This window comes from Barbus barbus (genome assembly GCF_936440315.1).
Source record: "Barbus barbus genome assembly, chromosome: 6".
NCBI classification, from domain to species: domain Eukaryota; kingdom Metazoa; phylum Chordata; class Actinopteri; order Cypriniformes; family Cyprinidae; genus Barbus; species Barbus barbus.
In genome coordinates this window covers 34,101,224-34,125,608 of record NC_136734.1, presented here as the reverse complement: position 1 = coordinate 34,125,608, position 24,385 = coordinate 34,101,224, and the positions used below count along the sequence as shown (strand labels likewise).

General features: G+C 37.9%; 1 protein-coding gene across 3 annotated transcripts in view; it reads right to left on the bottom strand.

Moving 5' to 3' along the window:
* Positions 1-24,385, bottom strand: part of LOC306871428 (calcium/calmodulin-dependent protein kinase kinase 1-like) — an 86,963-nt gene that overhangs the window by 10,857 nt on the left and 51,721 nt on the right. For all 3 annotated transcript variants that reach the window (XM_079419345.1, XM_079419346.1, XM_079419347.1), the window contains exons 6-16: positions 16,308-16,359; positions 16,006-16,139; positions 13,606-13,642; positions 12,358-12,379; positions 10,585-10,673; positions 7,685-7,884; positions 4,725-4,778; positions 4,490-4,563; positions 3,106-3,193; positions 1,711-1,839; positions 1,198-1,301 (exon numbers count right to left, since the gene is read on the bottom strand). In XM_079419345.1, the coding sequence (XP_079275471.1) occupies positions 1,198-1,301; positions 1,711-1,839; positions 3,106-3,193; positions 4,490-4,563; positions 4,725-4,778; positions 7,685-7,884; positions 10,585-10,673; positions 12,358-12,379; positions 13,606-13,642; positions 16,006-16,139; positions 16,308-16,359 (983 nt within the window). The remainder of the gene's footprint in view (positions 1-1,197; positions 1,302-1,710; positions 1,840-3,105; positions 3,194-4,489; positions 4,564-4,724; positions 4,779-7,684; positions 7,885-10,584; positions 10,674-12,357; positions 12,380-13,605; positions 13,643-16,005; positions 16,140-16,307; positions 16,360-24,385) is intronic.

Here is a 24,385-nt window from a genome sequence, read left to right as displayed (position 1 = left end):
AGTTATTTTTTGTAGTAAAAAAAATATTTTTTTTAAATTTATTTTTAATGCTGCTGATTCATTTTTCCAGTTGAACTGCGCAGGGGCAGGGCTAGAGTTGGCCACCACACTCAACTGCTGCTTCTGTCTTTTTTTCTTGACAAGAACTGCAGTCAGGTGAGATATTGTCGCAGGCCATATGTCAGTAAAAACAAATTTTCCTGTCCTGTCAGTCATTATACTGTGCTCGTAGCGCACTGTAGCCTGTATCATTTCATATGAAAGCACGAATGAAACCATGAACATGCGTGTCAGATTCGCATCATGTTCAGCAGCTTCAGCTCTTAAAGTAATAGCAGCCAAATAATCCAATAGCCCAGCTGCTGTGATGTCCGTTTATTTAAAGAACGGATAATTTCATTTAAATTAGAAGTTTAAAGTAATAAATGTTAAAATTGAAAGCTCTCATTTATACTTTAATGTTGAATGTTTATAGTCAATAAAAAATTACTATTTCCTAGAGACACCAGTAGTACTGGTATCAGTGATACTCGCCTTCAGCCATAAAAAAAGATGCCATTATACAAATATTAAAAATATACAGTGTTTATGTTGTTTCTACATTCATTTGGAGATTGAATGTGATATTTTTGCAATAAAAAAGTATATTTAAAAACTTTCATGTTATGTGGGATAAATTACGGAAAAAAGGAGGAAAATACAATGCCACAACTCATTTTCCTCAAGTCTCATCTCATCTAGAAAATATCTGAAAAAACATAAAAGATTGAATCTGAAATCTAAATGATTGATAAGGGAGTCAGCCGTCTCCTCAGTGTAGTGCGGAGGAGAAAGCTCTAGACAGGGAAATTGTGAAAACATCAAGTTCTGGAGCTTTCAATGCTAGTGCAAAAAGAAAAAAAAAACACTGAATCATGCTACTATGGAAATGTATGTTGGCAGCAGGAGAAGTAATGGGTGACTATTAGCAAACATTCCTGTTCAAATAGATAGACATGACGTCTAAAATATCATGCTGCGACCTTGAATGTGAGAGCGAAAAAAGCAAAGAATGAAAGAAATGCAATGCTGAAAAGATTTCAGCCTCTTACGAAAGGCTTGCGAGGAAAAGGAGAGTCATTTGGATTTGTCAAGATATATAAACGTGGTTTCTTGCTGGTCATCGGTTGCTATAGTTTGTCAGTTTGGAACACTTACATGAGCAGACTGCCAGGTGCAGACATGGATCTCTCTTCTCTCCTGCTGGGACACTCAAATGGATTCCCAAAGGAACGCTTCCTTAACATGGCTTTGACCAAAATCTACAGTATCGACAACAAGATTTCACTTAGTGTACATATTAAAGAATCAGGGCATGTGGAAATACAACACATACAAATCCAAAACATTAATGGAAAAACAGCAGTGCTAAAAATACTATTTACTGAAATGTGATGTTGAGAAGGACTAAATCCATGAAAATAATCTAGGAAAAACTGACAGTTCAGAAGCAGGGTCAGTTTGACATGTGGTTAGGTTTCGGTTGTTTGGTTGAGGTCAAGTGTGTCCTTCTTAACCTTCTTATTCACCAACTCGTTGACAGCAGTACAAAGTCGTAAAAACATCTGGGCAAGGCGTGTGGCCTCTGTGTGTTTATGTTCATGTAACTACTGTTCAGTAACTCGTGTACTTAATACGCAGATGCCCTTGTGCTTCTTCTGTTTCGCTTACCACAGCAGACAGACTGGGGACAAACTTCACTGAGTTCTGCACCTCTTCTTCAGTGACTTCCACCACAGTACAGTGATCCTCTTCTAAAGGCAAAGGGTCAGTGCCATCCTGAGTCACCCAGGGATCCACCTGAAGATAGACATGCAAACACATATAACACATTCCAACCTATCATTCCATCCATCCATGTATTCTTCCATTCAATCATCCATTCGCCTAGTCATCAACTGTCCTTCTATTCATCGTTTCATCCCCTTTAATTCTTCCATCCATCCGACCATCCATTTTTCCATTTATTGGTCCATTCATCTACGTTTCTTTCATTCATTCCTCCATAAATCCATCAAACCATTCATCCACACTTACATTCATTAATCCATCTATTGTTTCATCCATCCAGGCATAATCTAGCCATTCTTTCATCTATCCATCGGTCTGTAGATCGGTCCACACATCTTTTCTTCTATCCATCCATCAAGCCATCATCTGTCCTTCCATTAATCCATCCATCCATTTGCCCATTCATTGGTCCATCCATCTAACCTTCTGTCTTTCCATTCCATTCATCTGCTCATCCATCAGTCCTTTCATTTATCCATCCATTCAAATGTCTGTAGATTGTTCCATATATTCATTCGTCTATCCACTCACCTAACCAGAAAATCATTAAAGAAATAAAATATTTGTCCTAAAAACAAAGTTAGTCTGAAGGATATGAGAGTAGAGCTGTTGAGTGAATGTAGGCCGTGCAGCTCTGATTAACGTGTGCTCTCGGGATCGCTGCTTTAATGGAGCATCTTCTGGGTAATGACATGTAGGCAGGAGTCTCTGATGGCCGAGTGCGTGTGTGCTAATTATTCAAACTCTGTCACACTGAGACAGCAGATGGACGTTTCCAGAACCAAACCAAAATCTCTGTCCATGGGGATTAGCTGATGCGTTCCTGTCCAAACACCAAGTCTGCTAGATGGTGCAGAAGCTATCAGAGATACTGTGTCATATTTTAACACTATCCCTGGATGTGGCTCAGGAACGGTCTTTGATAGAAACACTGCGTCTTTGAGTGCAGACTAATGAGACACTCTCGGGAATGTTCTTTGGACATTTCTTTTTGAGATACTGACTATAATTTCAATATTAAGTGATGTTGCACTCTTTCTCTTTAGTATGCATAAAGAAAAATTTAAGTGATTTCTTAAGGAAAAACACATTAAATAATTATACCATCCCAATCAAAAAGTCAAATGTGGACATTCATTTTAATTTAAATAGAAGAACTCCTAATTGAATCTTTGAAACTCAGTATTTTGCAGTACAGATCTGTGAAGATGGTGAAAGGGATTACTTGCCTCTCTCAGTTTCTAAAGTGCTCCTTTGTTTCTAATGTAAACTTACCTTGATCTCAGGCATGGTGATCCTGGTGTCTGGATTTTTGTCCAGCATTTGTGAGACCAGGTTCATCAGCCCCTCACTGATAGCTGGCCTGAGATATCACAGAAACACAACGCAAATAGCTGAAGTAGTAAAACAAAACCAAAACATCTGACTGTACGCATAAACAATGACAGCATGCTTTTTGAGACACTGCAGACATAGAAACACTGTTTCAGACACACACTGACTGTCACACGGTTTCTGTAACAAGAGGAGGACGGACGGATATCTTTAGTGCTGTTATAACGTAAAAGAGAACTGTATAATAAAATGGTATTATACAGGAAAGTACAAAAGAAGTACAGAAGAGCAGATTATTGTTGTCCTTTTTTCCTGGTACAACTATTTAAACATCCTTAAAACTATTTGGATTCATATATTATCACTTGAGTTAGGCTGACTTTGTTGAATATATCTCAAGTGAGTGGAGAAAAGGCAGAGTGTAACAGTAACAGTAATTTATAGGCGAGTTACAGTAGAGTTTCAAAGCTGCAGTCTGAAAGTTTTGCCTTTTTGTCGCCATCTCTGTTTGAAACCTGCAATTGCAGTTATTTGTGGAATTATCTTCTTTACATTGGTTGTGCAACCGCATGGCTCCTCAGCGCAGATGAATCAAATGTTTTGAGGAGTATGTGTGGGCTGTTAGTCAACGCACCAGTATGGATATTCACTGTATTTCAGAATTACAGATACTATGTCTTGGAAGTATGTCCAAAATAAGATGTTTTGCTGGAAAATGTCATCTAAACAAGTAACATGTCAGCCAGTTTTATTCTGACCAACTGAAAAAAAAAGTGTTTTGCAATAAATCACACTACCAATGGCAAAGTTAACTCAGATCATGTCAAATTATTAAAATTGTTATACTTTGTTCTCAAATTGTTAATGTTAACAACATCAACATTGTGTGACTACGTGTATTTAGTGTGTATTAGCGTTATCTGTAGATGTCGATTTCTGTACAGTCTAATCTCTAATTGTCATACGATACCACTGGGAACCCCTGGTCATTCAGACATTCAGAATTGGACCCTAAATGATGACACTGTGAACAGTTAGTTCAGTCACTGAGAACACTGCAGCATGACATTAGGGGACAGAGTGTGTGTTAGAGAGAGATGTTCTTTCATTAGTTGGTGATTTGTCCAAACACATAAACCAGATGACATGCATCCGGATGGCCTCTGGCCTGCATGAGCATACACAAATATCATACTAAACCAACACGCATCAATACTGTATTTAGCGCACATAGCCATTCACTCAAACATCTCTGACATTTCCTCCCTCTGTCTCGGTTCCTGAGAGACAGCAGGTGCACCATAAACAGCGAGGGGCGACTTACGTCTCGGGGAACTCCACTGGCTTACTCTTGATCTTATTGTGAAGTGCCAGTATGTACTCATCTATAAATGGGCACTAGAGGACAAGGAAGAAAAACATAGTAAAAATCATCCATCACACAAATGTCACTGCAGTAGCACACTGCCCCATCCATTGATCATTCTGATAGATAATCCCACAATGAAGAATTACTGCTATCATATCAATACACCTGATCATATCAACATATGACTCACCTTCCCATACACAAAACAGTAGAGGGTCACTCCCATAGCCCACACATCCAGAGCCTGACAAAAACACAACTTCTGTGTTAGTGATGCAGGAGAGATACACTTTTGAGATATTGAGATGAACAGAATTCCTTAAAGGGACAGTTCAGCCAAAATTTATGTTCTGTTCAAAAGTGAGGGGTTCATACATTTTGTTTTTTAAAGAAAGTAATATTTTTATTCAGCAAATACACATTAAATTGATCAAAAGTGGCAGCAAATGATTTTTAAAAAGCTAATTTCAAAAACATTTATTTTGAATAAATGCTCTTCAGTTTATCAAAACACCCTGAAAAATGCTTTCATGTTTCATGAGCACAAAATCAACATATCAGAATGACTTCTGAAGAATCAATTTTTCAGTGACTTTGCCATCAAAGGAATTAATTTTTTTTTATTATTATTATTTTAAATTGCCATATATCACAATATTACAGTTTTAAATGTATTTTGATCAAATAAATGCAGCCTTAGTTGACATAGAAAAACCTTCTCAACCCCAAACTTTGGAATGGCAGTGTAGCTCTATGACACGTTCATAAGAGAAATAGCAAAGCCCCATTCAAAAACAAAGTGTTTATTTAAAGGGATAGTTCACCCAAAAATGAAAATTCTGTAATTAATTACTTACCTTCATGTCGTTTCAAACCTGTAAGACCTTCGTGCATCTTCGGAACACAAACTAAAGATATTTGTGATGAAATCCGAGAGCTTTCTGACCCTCCATAGACAGCAATGCAACTGAAACGTACTACCAGAAAGGTAGTAAAGACATCATTAAAATAGTCCATGTGACATCAGTGGTTCAACTGCAATTTTATGAAGCTATGAGAATACTTTTTCTTTGCATTCCTCTGCTTGTAAACAAGGTGCAGCGCATGCGCATCGGCTCCTGTGTTAGAAGCACCACGCATGCATCACGGACTGACAAGGAAGTAAAGAACTGTTGAATAAAGTTGTTATTTTAGTTTAGGGCTGCAACAACTAATCGATAAAATCGATTATTATCGATTATGAAAATCATCGACAACGATTCTCATTATTGATTAATCGGGTCTGCCCACAGTGTACGTCCAACTTCAGCTGGTTAGTCAAATTACGGCACTGAATAATGCATTTCTATGGACAAAATGCATCTAAAAATAGTGGAGGAAACAGAATGAGATTCTGCCGGAGAAGCACGTGATCCAAGCTGCCCAAAACATGATAATTCTTTATTTTAAGCTTTAAGTTAATGCATAAGAGTAATGGCTTGCCCTGTCAGGGGCTTTGACAGATGCGTGTGCGTCCTCAGCGCAAAAACGTTCATTTTACGGTCATATCCTTATCTATAAATGCCACAAATTCACGCGAGCATTTCCATTTTTGCATAAAGGTCCGTCCTGACAGTCTGTGTCAAGTTTAAAATACCGAATGAGCGCCGGCGCGGCGGGCGCGCGCACGCGCGTCAGACTGACAGAACACAGTAGAGAGGGAGACAATTAATAGGCTTTTCAGCGCAAACATATCCATTGTGCTGAATTATCTGTTGTTGAAAGTTAATTTAAGGTTTAAAAGTCAACATGCAGTGCGAATATTTTATGAGAGTAGGAACTTTAAAGGGATAACAGCGTGTAATTGTCTGTCTGAATATAAACATGAGACGCTCCATAACGGCCTTTTACAGGATAAAGAAATGACGAGGTGACTGTGATCAAAGTAGTTCCTGCAGAACATTACTCTTACCTGTTGGTTAACACTGAGTTTGTGTTTTTATTCGTCTTTATTATTATCTTTATTATTTTAATTTTTAATAGAGGTTCAAACTATATTCAATTTTTACAATGCTTAACAAATTTATGTAAGTTTAACAATGTGTTTATGTAAGGTTTGTGCCACTGCTGCTCTAAAGTAACAGTATTGGTGATAACCAAAATCATTTTTCGGCTTTCTGTACTGGTTAGTACTCCAATATGTGTAAGCTCTTTAGTAACAGTAGTAGGCTATTTTTAATGCTATAATATCATTATTGCTGTTATCTATGAAAGAAAACCAGAGCACTTATTTTTTTTTGTATTTTTTATTTAAGTATTTTTTTTTCGCGATACCCAATTGCAGTCAAAAAGTACATAAACAATACCAGCAAGAATGCAAGCTGTTATGAGGCCATTTTTTATTATTATGTCCAATAAATGACAATAACATTTTTAAATTTAAACAAATTTGACAAATTTCTAAAATATGTTTTCTCTTTATTATGATAAGTGGTCTAATAAATTAAGCACTGTATGTTTTCATAGCATTCAGTTGTCACGTTTGTTTGTAGAACATTGGGCAGGATGTGGAATAGTGTTTTTTTTGGTCAATATTTTTTAATCCGATTAATCGATTAATCGAAAGAATAATCGACCAACTAATCGATTATCAAAATAATCGTTAGTTGCAGCCCTACAAATTTTTGACAAATTTCTAAAATATGTTTTCTCTTTATTATGATAAGTGGTCTAATAAATTAAGCACTGTATGTTTTCATAGCATTCAGTTGTCACGTTTGTTTGTAGAACATTGGGCAGGATGTGGAATAGTGTTTTTTTTTGGTCAATATTTTTTAATCCGATTAATCGAAAAAATAATCGGCCAACTAATCGATTATCAAAATAATCGTTAGTTGCAGCCCTATTTTAGTTTTCTTTGCACACAAAAACTTTTCAGTTGCATTGCTGTCTATGGCGGGTCAAAAAGCTCTCATATTTGATCAAAAATATCTTAATTTATGTTCCGAAGATGAACAAAGGTCTTACGGGTTTGGAACGACATGAGACCTTAATGACAGAATTAAAATTTTTGGGTGAACTATCCCTTTAAGCCAGTTTTAAAGCCTAATCCGTCTGAATGATTGGCCTATCACAACACAGATCAGCAAAATCACCCCATACACTCATTACCTTTCCACTAAAGCTCTTGCGGTTGTCTGACAGCGTCTCTGGGGCCATGAAGGCAGGAGTACCAGCAGTGCTGGAGAGCAAGGCATCATTACCCTCGAACTGGTTACTGACCCCAAAATCTGCAATCTTGACATGGCCGTCATCTCCAAGTAATAAATTAGATGGTTTGATATCTCTGTGAACGATCTTCTGATAGTGCACTGAGCAAAAAAACAGAACATAAGAGATGTAATTCTTATATTGATGTTTATTTTTATTTTAAAAGGGACAATGCGCATTAATTATTAACATAAGCGCTCGAGTCTACTATGTAAATGTGCCAGATTTAGCCATTCAGGCTAATTTTCATCTGCAGTCCCTGGCAGGTTGATGGTGAAAACCATCCACAAATACAAATACAAAAAAAACAAACATTCTGGCAAAACAACCAAAAACCCCAAACAACAACAAAAAAGGCAATCAAGAAACCACTACTTCAAATTATGAAGACATGTTCGATTATCCAATGGGCACCCTTTTATCGATTCAGAAAAATATGTAATATTTCTTAATTCTATAGGTATAGTATTCCAGGTATGTATTGCTCTACAGGAAAATGCTGAGTGCCCAAAAGTACTTCTTCTATGTGGTATTATACAGTCCTCTCTAGTAGTGGCTCTAGTAAATGAGATCAAATTTTGTCTAATCAATTCATGAAGTGGAGGTGGGGCCATTTTTAATGAAAAATTATGTTTTGGGTACATCATCAAAAAGAAAGAGAACAATGGGCCGTTTCAAAAGTGTAGTTTGCTGACAATTAGCTTTAATCTTAGAATTTTATCAGACTTAAAACAAATGTTACATTTAAACCAAAACATTTGACATATATTCATGTGAGGATCAATTTTCTCATTGCACCACAAGAATACTGTATGTTTCATCAGTGACTAACTGTGATCACATAGCCTGGCAGGAAATCTGAAAAAATGTAAAATATGAACATACGAAATACAAATCCATATTTATACTGTACAAGTTACTTAATTTTGAGCAAAATGTCAGTTTTAACCTGCTTTATGGATGTTTAATAATATTAAAGTTTAATAACGTCACTAAGTTGAGCACAGCCAGTGAAGAGGAGGTACAAAATCAAGTGTGTCTGACAACGAGAGCTCTCGGCTTAACTAAGGAACCGCAGACAGGTTCAAGAAGATCACCGTGGACCGTGCACACAGAAGATGAATTTGATTGGTTAATAGATGCCTTCCTGTCTCAAGTGGTCAATCAAAGATAACCTGCCCACCGCTTATCATCTTTCAGTCATCTGCCATTACTGGTTATATGTGACAAGAGCCACATCTCAGACGTCTTCAGATGGTAATGAAAAAAGAAAATCCATTAAGGAACAAAGACATGTGTTCAAAGTATTAGCAGGTTATTGCATATAATTATTTCATCAAAGTCAGCAAGCAAGGTGAATGTGACACATGGAGTACCTCACAGTTCATGTAAGATATAAAACCTCCCCACACACATCTTTTAGATTACTATTAATTAATTCTATTGACATGGCTCCCTGAGGAGACTAGAATGAACGGAATATGGTCACATACTCTGATTACAGTCCACAAATTACAGACACACACAAAGGAGTTCATTGTTAACACAGACTGATTTGTGGCGAATCATGCAAATGGCCTGTTGCCATCCAGACGGTTGCCACAGCGAGTGTTGCCTGGTTAGTAAGATTCAAATGAACTGATGAAAGCTGAGTTTCCACTCGATGAGCAGAACAGACACTTGGCAATCATTTCAGCCTAGCTCATTCTTTGTTTGAGCGATTATATTGTTTATAGGCTCAATACAATTTCAGCTGTCGACATATAAGTTGATCATCATAAAAAAGTTATTTAGGCTCGTCTTTCATGAGAGCAAAAATGAAGGTCATCGTGACACTTACAAAGGAAGTGAATAGGGCCAGGTTTAAAGGATATAAAAGAAAGAAATGTGAAAAATTGTTTAGTTGTAAAGCTGTTTAAATCAATTTTTTTGTTTTCAAAAAAGTTATTTGATATAGCTTCACACTATAACTGTTAACACACATACTATTTACATTTTTTTCCTTTGTAAATACTGTACCTCACTGTAACCCAGTTTTTTTTTTTTAAGAAAAAAAGTGAAAATTAAAGGCATAGTTCACCTAAAAATAAACATTCAGTTATTTACTCACCCACATCTTTCTTTGATTCTTCTGCAGAACATAAAAGAAGACATTTTGGGTGTTTTTTTGCCTACACAGTGGAAGGCCATGGGGACCAAAAATGCTTGGTTACCAACAATCTTAAGAATATCTTCTCATATGAAAGAAAGTCATATGGATATGGAAAGACAAGAGGGTGAATAAATTATCACAGAACTTTCATTTTTGGGTGAGCGATCGCTTTAATTTTTGTGGTAACGTTATGCAAAAAATGTTGTCGACTGAGCTTAACAGAATATTCCTTTAACCGCCGGTTTGTAATGACTGTAATGTTTCAACATGAAATCAAATATCTTCTTTTGACAGATGAGAGAAGATCAGAACGGCCTTTAGAAATAGCACAGACTTGTTTTCATCAGGAAGCGATGACCTCCCCCCACACACAAATACATGAGCGCATTGCCACATTCGCTCACTTCATTAGCCTTACAGGATGCCATGATGCATTAGAACAACAAACACAGAGCTTTTCCTTGAGACAGAACTCTCTTGGGTCTTTATTTTTACATAAGTAATGATTAATGTCAGGCACACATCAGTAGGAGTTTGCTTCACTCTTCTTTACTGGGAATTATTTAACTTCAGATGCTCTGTTACAAAATCCATGTCAAGGCGACCCGGCAATTCCAAAATGGTTTTTAAAATAAAGGAAATGACTCACAGTACTCGATGCCAAGAACAATGTCTCTGAAGTAGTGGCGGGCCTGGTCCTCACTGAACAGACTGTCGCTGGGGACCTCCATCACAGGGCTGGTGACCAATAGAGACACTTTACTGTAAGTTAACTGATAAAGTACTAATAAAAGACAGTAACCGAGACTGTAACAGACAACAATGATTCAGGAAGAGAAATACTGAATGAAATGATAGGTGGAGAGATCTTTTGATACATTATACTGTGTGAAATGTTCTCTTGATGTGGCTTTAACATGAAACCAAACCACCCTAGTGAAAAATTAATATACTAAAAAGTATTTGACAGATATATGCCAAGCTAAGTATACTACAAATACATGTACTTATTTATGTACTTGATAAAATATCCTGCAATTGTACTTCTAGAATACTTAAACTGGTATACTTAAAGTCTGCTAAACTGGAACAACTAATTTTGTACCTAATACACTTTAATTATAATGAACTAGTGCTGAAGTCCAACTAAATATATACTGAAGTATATCTGATTGTGTTAAAGTGGAACTATTGCAAGTATACTTTAGGTACACTTTTTGTTTTACCTTAAAGGTTTGCTTTTCTTCAATTTCCTTGTACTTGTACAATGACAATAAAGATATTCATTCATTCACTTTACATATCTTGCATTTAAGGATTGATATTGTTCAAAGATCATACAATCCACTGAGACACATTTTAGGCTTAATATCAAGAAATGTGCATTGTGCACCAGTAGTACTCCAAATAAAGTTTAATTATAATTTTTTTATATCAGTAAGTCTCGAGCAATATGTACTAAAAATCCAACTTTCACCAACTAGCATGAACTTCTCCAGACTGAAAATCTGGGCATAAGTTATGTAGTGTATTCCAGCCTTTAGTTATATCAGCAATTGTATACCTTATATACCCATTTATATCAGCAGAATTCCAAATGTTTGCAAGACATACGTAGATAACGCAGCACTGGGCAAGTTGTGCAAGAGAACAAAGCATGTTGGGAAACTACAGGACTGCACACACAGTGGATAGAATCCTTCAAAATGAATTGTGACTGTGAGATTTACATAAAAACCAATCACAGAAAAACACTTAGCACAAAACAGGGTCCTCAAAGGCCATTTTATTCAGTACCCACAGGTAGTGAATCACGATTGAGCAGAAAGGCCAAACATATTCAGCCAGGTCTAGTGAAAATAGGCCATTCTATAATTATGCAAAGTAAGTTCTAATCTGCTCTTTTCAGGGCAGAAGCCCACAAACAACATTTCTCTCAAAAACAAAGCCAGGCCACTTGGCAAAAACTCATATTCGACTGAAGTAAAATGTAATTTTTGAAGAAAGAAAAAAAGGTCTTGTAATAAACTGGAAGACTGCTTATTATGGATTTAGAAACACAGAGAAAGCAACAGAATAAATAAAAACTTCAAGTACCAGAAGGAATACTGAAAAGATTAACAATGCAATTATTTTATATGCAGCGAGTCTACTCCGTAACAAAATAACTGATTTAGAAAAAGATGTGAATAAGAGACTGAGGGAGAAAGTGAGAATATAAGTATTTAATTAATCCCTTTGGAGCAAGGGAGGAAAACAGGGGAAACTGAGTCAGAGCTAAGTGATGACAGATATGCAAGACAAAACAGTCGATGAAGATGGGAAAGAAGTGATTAATGAAATGATAGAGGATGGAAGAAAGCATGGCGAAAGCATCAATTATGCACAAAAAGAGGTCTAAGTGGACACACAGAATACTCACCCCTTCTGCATCAGCTCAAACACTGCGGAAAGATCAGAGAGTCATTAAAGAGTGAAAAGACATTCTGTTATTGACAAATCCATTACTCGGAGCACTTTATGAAATGTAATGTTCACAATCCTTATATAGCATGTCATACCCTCAAATGACCCAGCTCTTTTTCACACATAAGCATGATGATGTGTGCTTTAATTCGCACCATTGCACAGTGGTGTGAAGTCTTTTAGGATTTTGTAGCAGTCCATCAGCACAAACACCTTATATTCATTCCTACACTGAGTCAGAGCAGTCAACTAAATTTGTCATACGTATGATATACAGATTCTCACTTCAGCCCATTTTGAAGACTTGATCTGTCTGAAACATGCCACTGTCTGCTTTTCATTAAAAAGTAAAGTTTGTAAAGGTATACTTTATACTGACAAAAGTTTTGCAGCGACAAAGTGCACAGAGGTCATTCACTTTCAATTAGAGTTGGTGATCTCAGACGATATGAGTGACACTTATCTGACAAAAGTCAAAAGGGTTGAGCAGTGATGTGATGAGACGACTAGCAATGGGAGCAAACAGCTGAATACTGCAACCAATGTGCATATATTTAGAAGAAAGGGTTAAGCATGGATGATGTGTAAAAGGGATGTGATATAGGGCTGATTATTAGAATACTAATAGAATACCAAAAAGATTTTTTCAATACTTATTTAAAAAAAACTCATACAGTAAAAAACAGCAATATTGCGAAATATTACTACGATTTTAAAATTGATTTTTTGTATTTTAATATATTTTAAAATGTAAATTATTCCTATGATGGCAATGCTGAATGTTCAGCAGCCATTACTTCATTACTTCTTCAGAGTCACATGATCCAGAAATCAGAAATCATTCTAATAAGCTGATTTGGTGCTCAAAAAACATTCATTATTATTATCAAAAAAATGCGGAAAACGGTTGTGCTGCTTAAGATTTTTGTGAAAACTGCGATAGATTTTTTTCCCTCAGGATTCTTTGATTAATAATAATTAAAAAAACATTTATTTGAAATAGAAATCTTTTATAACAAATGTTTGTACTGTCAATTTTAATCAGTTTTAATGCGTTCTTGAATTTTTACATTCATACATACATACATATATATAATGTAATTACAATTGTACAAGTTTCAGTTACTGTAAAAACACCATCATTTGCTGAGTCTATTACACATTTGATCATTTTACCACTAAAATTCTATTAAAAAGAACATACCCATGTGAAGGTTGTCCTCCGCTGGATCATCTAGAACCTGAAATAGAAACTTTATTAAAAACACCACCTTCTTTAGGCACTGTATGACACTATGTCCAGGAAACTCTGTAACACCCATACAAGTCCAGAGCAAATCTGACTTTATTTATCTGTTTTTAATTATTTTTATGCATTTTCTTCATTTCATTTTCTGAGAGACAATATTTTAAAAGACTATAATTGATTATTTCCTTAGCTTGCTCAGCTATAAAGCTATGTGTGGGCAAATATGATGGAAAAAAAATTTAACTGCTGAAGATTATGTCACTCTACACCACTGATTGTTGGAAAAGGTTGCTTGTTTTTGGACAAGCTAGATGGAAAAGCAACACTTAATAAAAAAAAAAAAAAAAAAAAAAAAAACAGCCAAGCTACTGGCACAGCGACGCTGATGAGATTCGATAAGCATCAGGTGCTTCATCCTTCACTGCCAGCAGAGCACAATTTCTGTATTGCTCCTAATGGCCGCACACTCCTAACATAAGGCTATACTTGGACTGACAGTAGGGAGCCCAGGTGATTGGAGTGTAGGTGGTTCCTCTGCCTCACTTTCTAAGTTTCCTTTAAACATTTTTCATGCTCTGGTTCAATTTCTATCTCACATGCACTCTCTCACCCCTCTTTTCTAATTTTGCTGACGTACGTGGGTGCTGCTGTGATTGAAGAGCACTCAGACAGAACCACAGGGGGAGATAAGGAAAGGCACTTTTCTCCTTCAGCATCCCTCCATTCTGCTTTTTCTTTATCCTGTGATCGATCGCACTCCTCTCCACATGCCATTCTCAGGAGCATTAAAGGCGTCTCTCTTCAACAGATTTACTCCTAGCTGATTTTCAGTGTCGCTATTATTTTGTCCCTTCTTTGGCACAAATTGCATAATGACACATGACTAGTCTGAAATATAGCTCGGTTATTGAGCTGTTAGTGTAATTGAGTTCAAAATTTCATCTCTCTGTATTTTCATTATTTTATTATTAATGTTTTTTTCATTTATTTTTTTTACACCTGGCATTTCCTGAGACCCAGACAAAAAACTACAGCAGAAAATACGGTGCAAACTAAATTTCTTTCAATCAATTTCATTAATCAATCAAAGTACAATAAATTTAGAAGGAAGAAAGTTATGAAGCAAAGAATTTTATTAATTAGTAGACGTTATTAACTAGAGATGCACCAATCCGATACTCAGTATCTGTGTCGGCTCCGATATGGTCATTTTCTGCCGAATTTGATATCGGTCAGACGAAACCAATCCAAATCCAATATTGTGCGTATACTATTCTGTGTTATTGTTAAGCCTCATGAAAGGCACAAAAACATTATAAAGCACCATAACGTTTTCTTACACTACATTTGAAATGTTCTGAAGCCGTTCCATAGTTTAATGTGAGGTACAGATGAATATTTAAGTCAAGTTCACGTAAACTCTTCTCTCCGCTGCGGCTGTCAGTCATCCTCCATTCAGCATTCAAACTGCGTGCCGCGTTCGGTTACGACAGTCAAGATGATGAAACTCTCTTCAAGAGCGCAATAACTGAGATTTAAAACTGGCTCAATCAAATATATCACAGATATAATACACTACGCATCAATATCTCTTCCCTTTTTTATGCGGAGCGCTGCACGCTGCGACTCTGTGTTGCTTCGAGCTGCACCTAAGCGCTTTGTACCACTCTGTATTGGAGCCATACCCTTTCTTATGATACTTTTACGCAATGAAAGATTATTAATAGTCTTTTTTGTTCTGTTCTATCTATCCTATGTTGCTGCCTTCATTACTGTGCTATGCATTTAAAAGAAATGTCTTAATTTTATAGTATATATTTTATATGTATATTTAGGCTACTTGTTTTTCATCAATGTATTTTACAACAATACAAAGAGCAATGTGTAACACTTTACCAGATTTAGTCCTACACTTATTAACTTTTATTTGTTCCCCACTAAATAATGTTGTTTCACTAAAAGTTTAGTTTAGTTGATGTTTTTATACAATTATTGTGCACCCATGATTTTTCTAGAATAACTTTTGCTGCTGAATTATCCACTAACCTAGTTTATAATAGTATTTTTTGTCATAGATTATGGTTATATATTTTTTCAATTGTTATTTTTCATTAAAATCGTCTATATTTAGCAAACTGTGTTTAACACACACAAGAGTGATGATCAGGTCAACACACAGAAGTATAGAAATTGTACATGTAAAAAAAAAAAAAAATGTTTTCGGATCGGATTGGATCCAAATTGACCGATACTCAGAATTTTTGGTATCGAATCGGTTCTGAATAAATGGTATGGTTGCATCCTTAGTATTATCAGTGGATTACATGAATGATGGATTATGGCCAAAGTCCTTACCTCAACCAGTTTAACTATGTTGAGGTGGTCCAGTTTTTTCAGGATGGCTATCTCTTGGTAAACTCTCTCCAGAGGACCAAGCACCTTGGGCTGCTCCCCCTGGGCTGCTTTAGGACCTCGAGGAGGAGGGCGGCCTGCAAAGAGAAAGAATGTAACTAAGTTTGCTGCTTCATTTAATACTGAATTCTTCAGCTGGTTTAGAGGACTGCCTCAACATCTGCCTCACAGGACTACATCTGCTGTGCATAACTTCCGCATACATCTGGTTTCAAATTAGAACTTAATTTAAATGCCATACATACGTGGAAAACCATACTGTTTCATCAGCTTCTTCTTAGATACCACTTTCATTGCCTGCAAAACAAGACAGACAGATGAAAAGAGCAAAACAGCCAATCTTGCCAAGACTAAGGTCTGAACTATGGTAGGTGTTCTCAAACACACATATTTCCATCTATAAAGTAGGTGACACAATCAACTGACTTCCCCATTTACATACTAATCAAACTAAGCTTTCACAGAGTTCAATCAACTGCAGCCCTCTCGTTTGCTTCTGGCCTTGATGGGACACTCGAGATTCCTCTCACAGCAGTGTCCCTGCGTGGGTGATTGCTAAAGTGAATGTGGAAATTTGGTCACAAACAGTGAGTGACAGACTATGAGAAGAAGCAAGCAAACCAAAGTACTTGTGATGTGTAAATCAACTTGGGTTCTGCACATTCAACCGCTGATGCTCGGATCTGATGTCTTTGTAAGCAATTCAAATGTTAATCAAAACAATTCCTTTTGGCATACAGAACTGGGCTTTTAAAATCTACACTTTCTGGGAAACATATTGAGTCATCTCTATCTTTTTACAATGGAAGACGTCTATTATAGAAGAATTGTGCACCTGTGTCTTTTCTGCTGGGATTAAAAGGCACAGAGATGTACATAGTGCGCAAACAGAAAATTTAGAGACTTATGTAACAAGGGAAGTGCTCTCTCTGAATCTCTGCCACTCTGCTCATTACTGTCAGAAAATGGCAATGCAACAGGCTGCCAATTTCTAACACCTGTGGTTTCATAATGGGTGAGATCTGGACAAATTCAAAATTCATCCTTGAGTTTTTCATGATACAATTTCACATATTGTGATGGAGAGGATTCAAAGTTTAGCTGAAGTGCATGTTGAAACCCTGTGATCTTTTCCCTTCATTTTTCATGCTATAAAATCCAATATCTCAGAATTATGTTTAAAACACACAAATCCAATAAAATTGGCCCTTCATCTTAAAAATGAAAGAATCAGAATCCGAATCAGAATGAGCTTTATTGGCCAAGTATGTTTACACATACAAGGAATTTGTTATAGTGACAGAAGCTCCACAGTGCAACAGAAAGACAGTAACTGGACAGGACACAGGTAATAAAACAAAATAACAAGAAATAGCCAATAACCAATGTACAAAGCAGCAAAAAAATAAAAAATACACAATATATAATATATAATATAGGCGACTATGTATGTACAGGTCAAGTATATGCAAATTAGAAATGAGAAAATAAAATAAGTGAGTGTGGTGAATGGATAATGAATTAGTTGTGTGTTCTACGTTTATTTATTGAGTGTTCATGAGATGGATTGACTGAGGGAAGAAACTGTTCCTGTGTCTGGTCGTTCTGGTTCTCAGAGCTCTGTAGCGTCGACCAGACGGTAACAGTTCAAAGAGGGAGTGTGCTGGATGTGAGGGGTCCAGAGTGATTTTACCAGCCTTTTTGCTCACTCTGGATAAGTACAGTTCTTGGAGAGTGGGGAGGGTTGTACCAATGATTCGCTCAGCAGTCCGGACTACCCTCCGTAGTCTTCTGAGGTCAGATTTGGTAGCTGAGCTGAACCAGACAGTTATTGAGGTGCAGAGGATGGATTCAATGATGGCAGAGTAGAACTGTTTCAGTAAGTCCTGTGGCAGGTTGAACTTCCTCAGCTGGCGAAGAAAGTACAACCTCTGCTGGGCCTTCCTGACAATGGAGTCAATGTGAATATCCCACTTCAGGTCCTGAGAGATGGTGGTGCCCAGGAATCTGAATGACTCCACTGCAGTCACAGTGCTGTTCATGATGGTGAGTGGGGGGAGAGCAGGGGGGTTTCTCCTGAAGTCCACGATCATCTCCACAGTTTTGAGCGTGTTAAGCTCCAGGTTGTTGAGACTGCACCAGACAGCCAGCTCCTTAACCTCCTGTCTGTAAGCAGACTCGTCACCGTCCTGGATGAGGCCGATCAGTGTGGTGTCGTCTGCGAACTTCAGGAGCTTGACAGAGGGGTCTTTAGATGTGCAGTCGTTGGTGTAGAGGGAGAAGAGCAGTGGGGAGAGTACGCAGCCCTGAGGAGCTCCAGTGCTGATGGTACGAGTGCTGGATGTGAATTTGCCAAGCTTTACTAACTGCTGTCTGTCTGTCAGGAAGCTGTTGATCCACTGGCAGACGGAGGTGGGGACGGAGAGCTGAGTTAGTTTATTTTGAAGGGTTTCCGGGATAATGGTGTTAAAAGCAGAGCTGAAGTCCACAAACAGGATCCTCACATAAGTCCCTGGTCTGTCCAGATGCTGTAGGATGAAGTGCAGTCCCATGTTGACTGCATCATCCACAGACCTGTTTGCTTTGTAGGCAAACTGCAGGGGGTCCAGTAACGGTCCAGTGATGTCCTTCAGATGAGCCAAAACCAGTCTTTCGAATGATTTCATGGCTACAGACGTTAGGGCCACAGGTCTGTAGTCATTAAGTCCAGTAATTTTGTGTTTCTTTGGGACGGGGATGATGGTGGAGCGTTTGAAGCATGAGGGGACTTCACACAGCTCCAGTGATCTATTGAAGATCTGTGTGAAGATGGGGGCCAGCTGCTCAGCACAGATTTTTAGGCAGGCTGGTGACACACCATCTGGACCAGGTGCTTTCCATCTTTTGTTCTTCCTGAAGTCCTGGCACACATCATCTTCGCTGATTTGAATTGTAGGTGTAGGGGAGAGAGGGGTTGCTGGAGGTGTGAATGGTTGTGTGGAGGGGTGTTTTGGGCGGGTGTGGGGTGATTGTTCAAAACGACAAAAGAACTCGTTTAAGTCGTCTGCCAGGTGTTGATTCTCCAGAGTGCTGGGGGGTGGTGTTTTGTAGCTGGTGATGTCCTTCAATCCTAACCACACTGAAGCCGGATCACTGGAAGAGAATTTGTTCCTGAGCTTGTCAGAATAATTCCTCTTTGCCACTCTGATCTCCTTTTCCAGTGTGTATTTGGCCTGTTTGTACAAGACTTTATCCCCCTTTCTGTGAGCATCTTCTTTGGCCTGACGGAGCTGTCTGAGTTTGGCAGTGAAAGCACACAACTTTAGACGTAAATCCATAATAGTTAGCAATAAGAAAGAGTACTTTTCTCCTCGCTCTCAAGGACAGCTGGAGGAGGCTATACATCTGTTGTGCTGATGAGTTAAAATAACTCAGTTCGTCAAAGAGTGAAGAGGAAACCATGAATGTTTTATGAACATGTCAGAGGTGAGCACGATGAAAGAAAATTGCTATTTAGAATGCAGCAGGGACAGAAAGAACTGAAGCATCAGAATGCAAACGACTGGGAAACGATGGGATGAATCAGCAAGTAAGCAATTCAGAAATACAGTTTGCTGTAGGAGGTGATGGATTTACTGTAAACTATGAAAATTACAGTGGGGTCAACAAGAAAAACTCCTCTTTTGCAATATTAAATAATAATATAGGTCACTTTTCTCCTCGCTACAGATTTTTTTCTTTTTTCTTTCCTTATTTTTTAAGTCGTCGCTTATGCTAAACAAGGCTGCACTTATTTGATCAAACATACAGTAAAAACAGTAATATTGTAAAATGTTATTACAACTAAAAATAACTGTTTTCTATTTTTATATGATTTAAAATGAAATTTATTCCAGTGCTGACAAAGCTGAATTTTCAGCAGCCATTACTCCAGCCTTCAGTGTCACATGATCTTTCAGAAATCATTATAATATGATGATGTGGAGTGCAAGAAACATTTCTTAATATTATCAATGTCAAAAACTGTTATAAATTGTAGTCAGCGGCTATTTACACTAAGTGCAAATAGCATATTTTAATAGCAAGATTTTCTGCGATTTATACTATTTATTGCAAATAGTGGCAATTATTTGAACCTCGGTATTGTAGTACATTACATTTACATTTACATTTACATTTAGTCATTTGGCAGACGCTTTTATCCAAAGCGACTTACAATTGGGGAATACAAAAAGCGATTCATCTTGAAGAGGCAGTCAGACAGAGGAAGTGCTCGTAACACCAAGTCTCAGTCATTGTTCAAATAAGTACAAACTAGTAGGTGGAGAGAAAGATAGAAGGAAAGTTTTTTTTTTTTTTTTTTTTTTTTTTTTTTTTTTTTTTTTAGTTTAGGATGAAGTCAAGTACTGCCGAAAGAGATGAGTTTTCAGTTGTTGCTTGAAGGTTGCCAGAGATCCGGCGTTCCGGATAGGGGTGGGAAGATTATTCCACCAGCCAGGAATGGTGAACGAGAATGTTCTGGAGAGTGATTTTGAGCCTCTCTGTGATGGTACCACAAGGCGTCGCTCACTAGCAGATCTCAAACTTCTGGAGGGGATGTAGGTTCGTAATAGTGAGTGGAAGTAGGAGGGTGCAGAGCCTGTGGTAGATCTGTACGCAAGCATCAGTGACTTGAACTGGATGCGAGCTGCCACTGGTAGCCAGTGCAAGGAGATGAAGAGTGGTGTAACATGCGCTCTTTTGGGCTCGTTGAAGATCAGTCGTGCCGCTGCATTCTGAATCATTTGTAGAGGTTTAATTGCGTTTGATGGCAGACCAGCCAGAAGAGCATTGCAGTAGTCCAGTCTAGAAACAACCAGGGCCTGGACAAGAAGTTGCGCAGCATGCTCTGTCAGAAAGGGCCTGATCTTTCTGATGTTGTGTAGTGCAAACCTGCAGGAACGAGCAGTCTTTGCAATGTGCTCTTTGAAGGTCAGCTGGTCATCAAAGATTACACCAAGATTTCTGACCGAAGTTGATGGGGTAATCATTGATGAGCCGAACTGAATCGTGAAGTCATGCCGTAGAGTCGGAGTGGCAGGGAAGACCAGAAGTTCCGTCTTTGCCAGGTTGAGCTATAGGTGATGTTCTTTCATCCATGCCGAGATGTCCGCCAGGCAGCCTGAGATCCGTGCAGCTACCGTTGGGTCATCTGGTTGAAAAGAGAGATAGAGCTGCGTGTCATCGGCATAGCAGTGATAGGAGAAGCCATGTGCATGTATGATGGGACCCAGCGATGTAGTGTACGTGGAGAAGAGGAGGGGTCCAAGAACCGATCCCTGAGGAACTCCAGTGATCAGTTGATGTGGTTTGGATACCTCCCCTCCCCAGGCCACCCTGAAGGATCTACCGGTGAGATAGGATTCAAACCAGCGAAGTGGAATTCCAGTGATGCCCAGTGAAGAGAGTGTAGACAGGAGAATCTGATGATTGACATTATAAAACAGAATGCAATAATAACGTAATTATAGTTTTAATTCAAATTATTAAATGGATGCCACCTTATTGGGACAATAAAGCCCTCCCTACACCTACTCTAACCCTACCCGATACTTTTATTTTCAACTTTTTGATTATTTCCTTCATTTTTATTGAAAATAAATGCCATTCAGATGCAATATGAGATTTGAAAAGGGAGAAAAAAAATTCGGCAAAAGGTGGGCTCGAACTCGGCATCTTCTACGCCACTGAAACTGATGTTGAATGAGTGTCTTTTTTTATTTTTTATTGTTGACTAACCTAATCACACATTGGTGGGCGGAGTTAGTGTAAATAGCCTTTGCCAACAAGGCGGGCTATTTGCACTTACTGTAAATTGACACTCCGTACATTGTATAATAAATTACATTATAACATTGATCAACTTCAATCAACTTTACAATGTGTTAAGATTAGATGTTACAATGTTAAATGCGATTACATACTGTAAATAAATAATCAAAACAATAATGCAACACTTCCGACATTCCATTAAATAACTTATATATAATCCTATATATTTGAACGAGAAGAATCTGAATGGTTTCTGATGATTATGTTTCAAAAAGTGTGAAAGACAGGCAAAAAACGGCCAGAAGTTGCAAAGGGGAGAAAAAATGCAAGAAAAATTAAGAAAAAGATAGAATTTCAGGATTAATTCTACCTGTAAAGAAAAAGAGAATGTGTGGTAATTGTTAGAGCGGTAAAACCTTGCTTTTTGGAGCCAGTGGAGTGTAAAGGCCAGAGACACGGGCAGCCGCACTACTCTGCCTTTATGAAGGGAATTGATCTCTGTCCTCTATTCATCCTTGCTGTTATATATCCACGCAGAATGAATTAATGAATGCAGCTGGGTACTGGGAGCTATATTTTGCTTTCAGACACATTGTCTATTATGACAGATGATTATGAGAAGGAAAGTAAAATATTCAAATGTGATCATGAGACTGGCATAAAGATGAACTACAAACATGGGAGAAAAATAGCATTATTAGGTACACCTAATTCCAAATAAGGTGCCCTTTATATACAGATAAATGATGACATGTTGAATTTTGATCCTAGTATGTGAATGTTTCAGAAAAACCAAGAATTGTTGCTTTTTTTCCACTGTTGAGCCATCCAGTTTATAGCTCATATACAGAGTCATCAGAAGAGGATCCAGGAACAGCCTTCTGCTGTTGAAAGCCCATTCCCTTCAAGGTTATGATTTCAGCTGTGCCTTTCTCCTGTTGTGAGAAGTGCTAGTTTGAGTGTTTTTGGCCTTTTTTCTCAGCATGAAGAAGTCTGACCAATCTCATCTGACTTCTCTGATTAACAAAGTGTTTTCATCCAGCGAATGGGCTCTTGACAGATGTGATTTTCTTTAGCACTACTTGTACACTCTGAAGACAGTGCACAAGCGTCTGTCCATCTGGCACCCTGTCTAGCACCAACAACAATGTGTCTTCCTTACTTTGCATCTAAACCTTTTGAGCATATTTACATCCTTTCCATATTTTCCATATGGTCTCTCCATTAATGGATGAGTTCACCCAAAAACACAAATTTGCTGAAAATTTTCGCTCCATCCAAGATGTAGACAATGCTCCATCCAGGATGTTTGTTCCTTCATTGGAACAGATTTGGAGAAATTTAGCATTACATCACCTGCTCATGACTGGATCCTCTGCAGTGAATGGGTGCCATCAGAATGAGGCAAACAGCTGATAAAAACATCACAAAAACTCACAAGTAATCAAAGGACCCCTGTCCATTAATTATTCTTATGAAATGAATAGCTGTGAGTTTGTACCAAGCGGCAACCTCCCGCTCCCTCTCTTGAAACCAACACGGAAGTGACTTAAACTGCAATTCATCGACTGGCTGCTAGAGACTGCCTCCAAAAGGGAGTCAGTCCCATAGACTCCCCATGTTATAATGCCCAACTTTACAGCAGAAAAAAAAATGTTTACATCCAGGTGCAAAAAGTGGTTTTGGTCTATATAGCTAATTTTGGCCTTCACGACAACTGTGAGGGGTGGTGAATTTTTTTATAACTCATCCGTTTAAATTATATTAAGCCTTAAAGTTCTGCATAATTAAGAGCATGGCCACTTGAGTGACAGGTGGATTGCCACTGCTGTCACCACAGTCACGCTAGGCGGGCGTGGTTTCAGCAACCAGCTCCACCCACGTCCCGCCTTTTTTCAGGGAGTGACGCGCTGCCAAGATGGCGACGGCCGTTTTTACGCACTTTGAGCTTCAAAAATGCTCTTCAGAAACCTACGGGTGACGACACGGACACTACGTCCATTTTTTTTTTTACAGTCTATGGTTTGCATGCAACAAATCCATCAAGACGTTTTTTATCTTTTTCCCTGTAGGAAGTGTTATTATGGATTATGGACTTGTATGGGACTTGCCAGAAGCAATTGTTTAAAGTTAAGTGCTTTAATTATGGATTTATTTCTTACTTCACAAAACATTAACTGATGGACTGTCATGTGGATTATTGTGATGTTTTTATCAGCTGTGATAACTCTGATTCCGACGGCACCCATTCACTGTAGAGGATCCATTGGTAAGCAAGTGATTTCATGCTAAATTTCTCCAAATCTGTTCTGATGAAGAAACAAACTCATCAGCAAATTTTAATTTTTGGGTGAACTATTCCTTTAATATGAGCTCATAAAAACGGCATACACAATCATAATACAATTTAAAAATGCTGAGTAAAATAGTTTTATGTCACACTGCAGGACATTTCAAGGTATTCAGCTAATCTGACACATTGTTTACAACTGTTAGTCTACCATATGCTGCCTCCATTCACACACATAAGCAC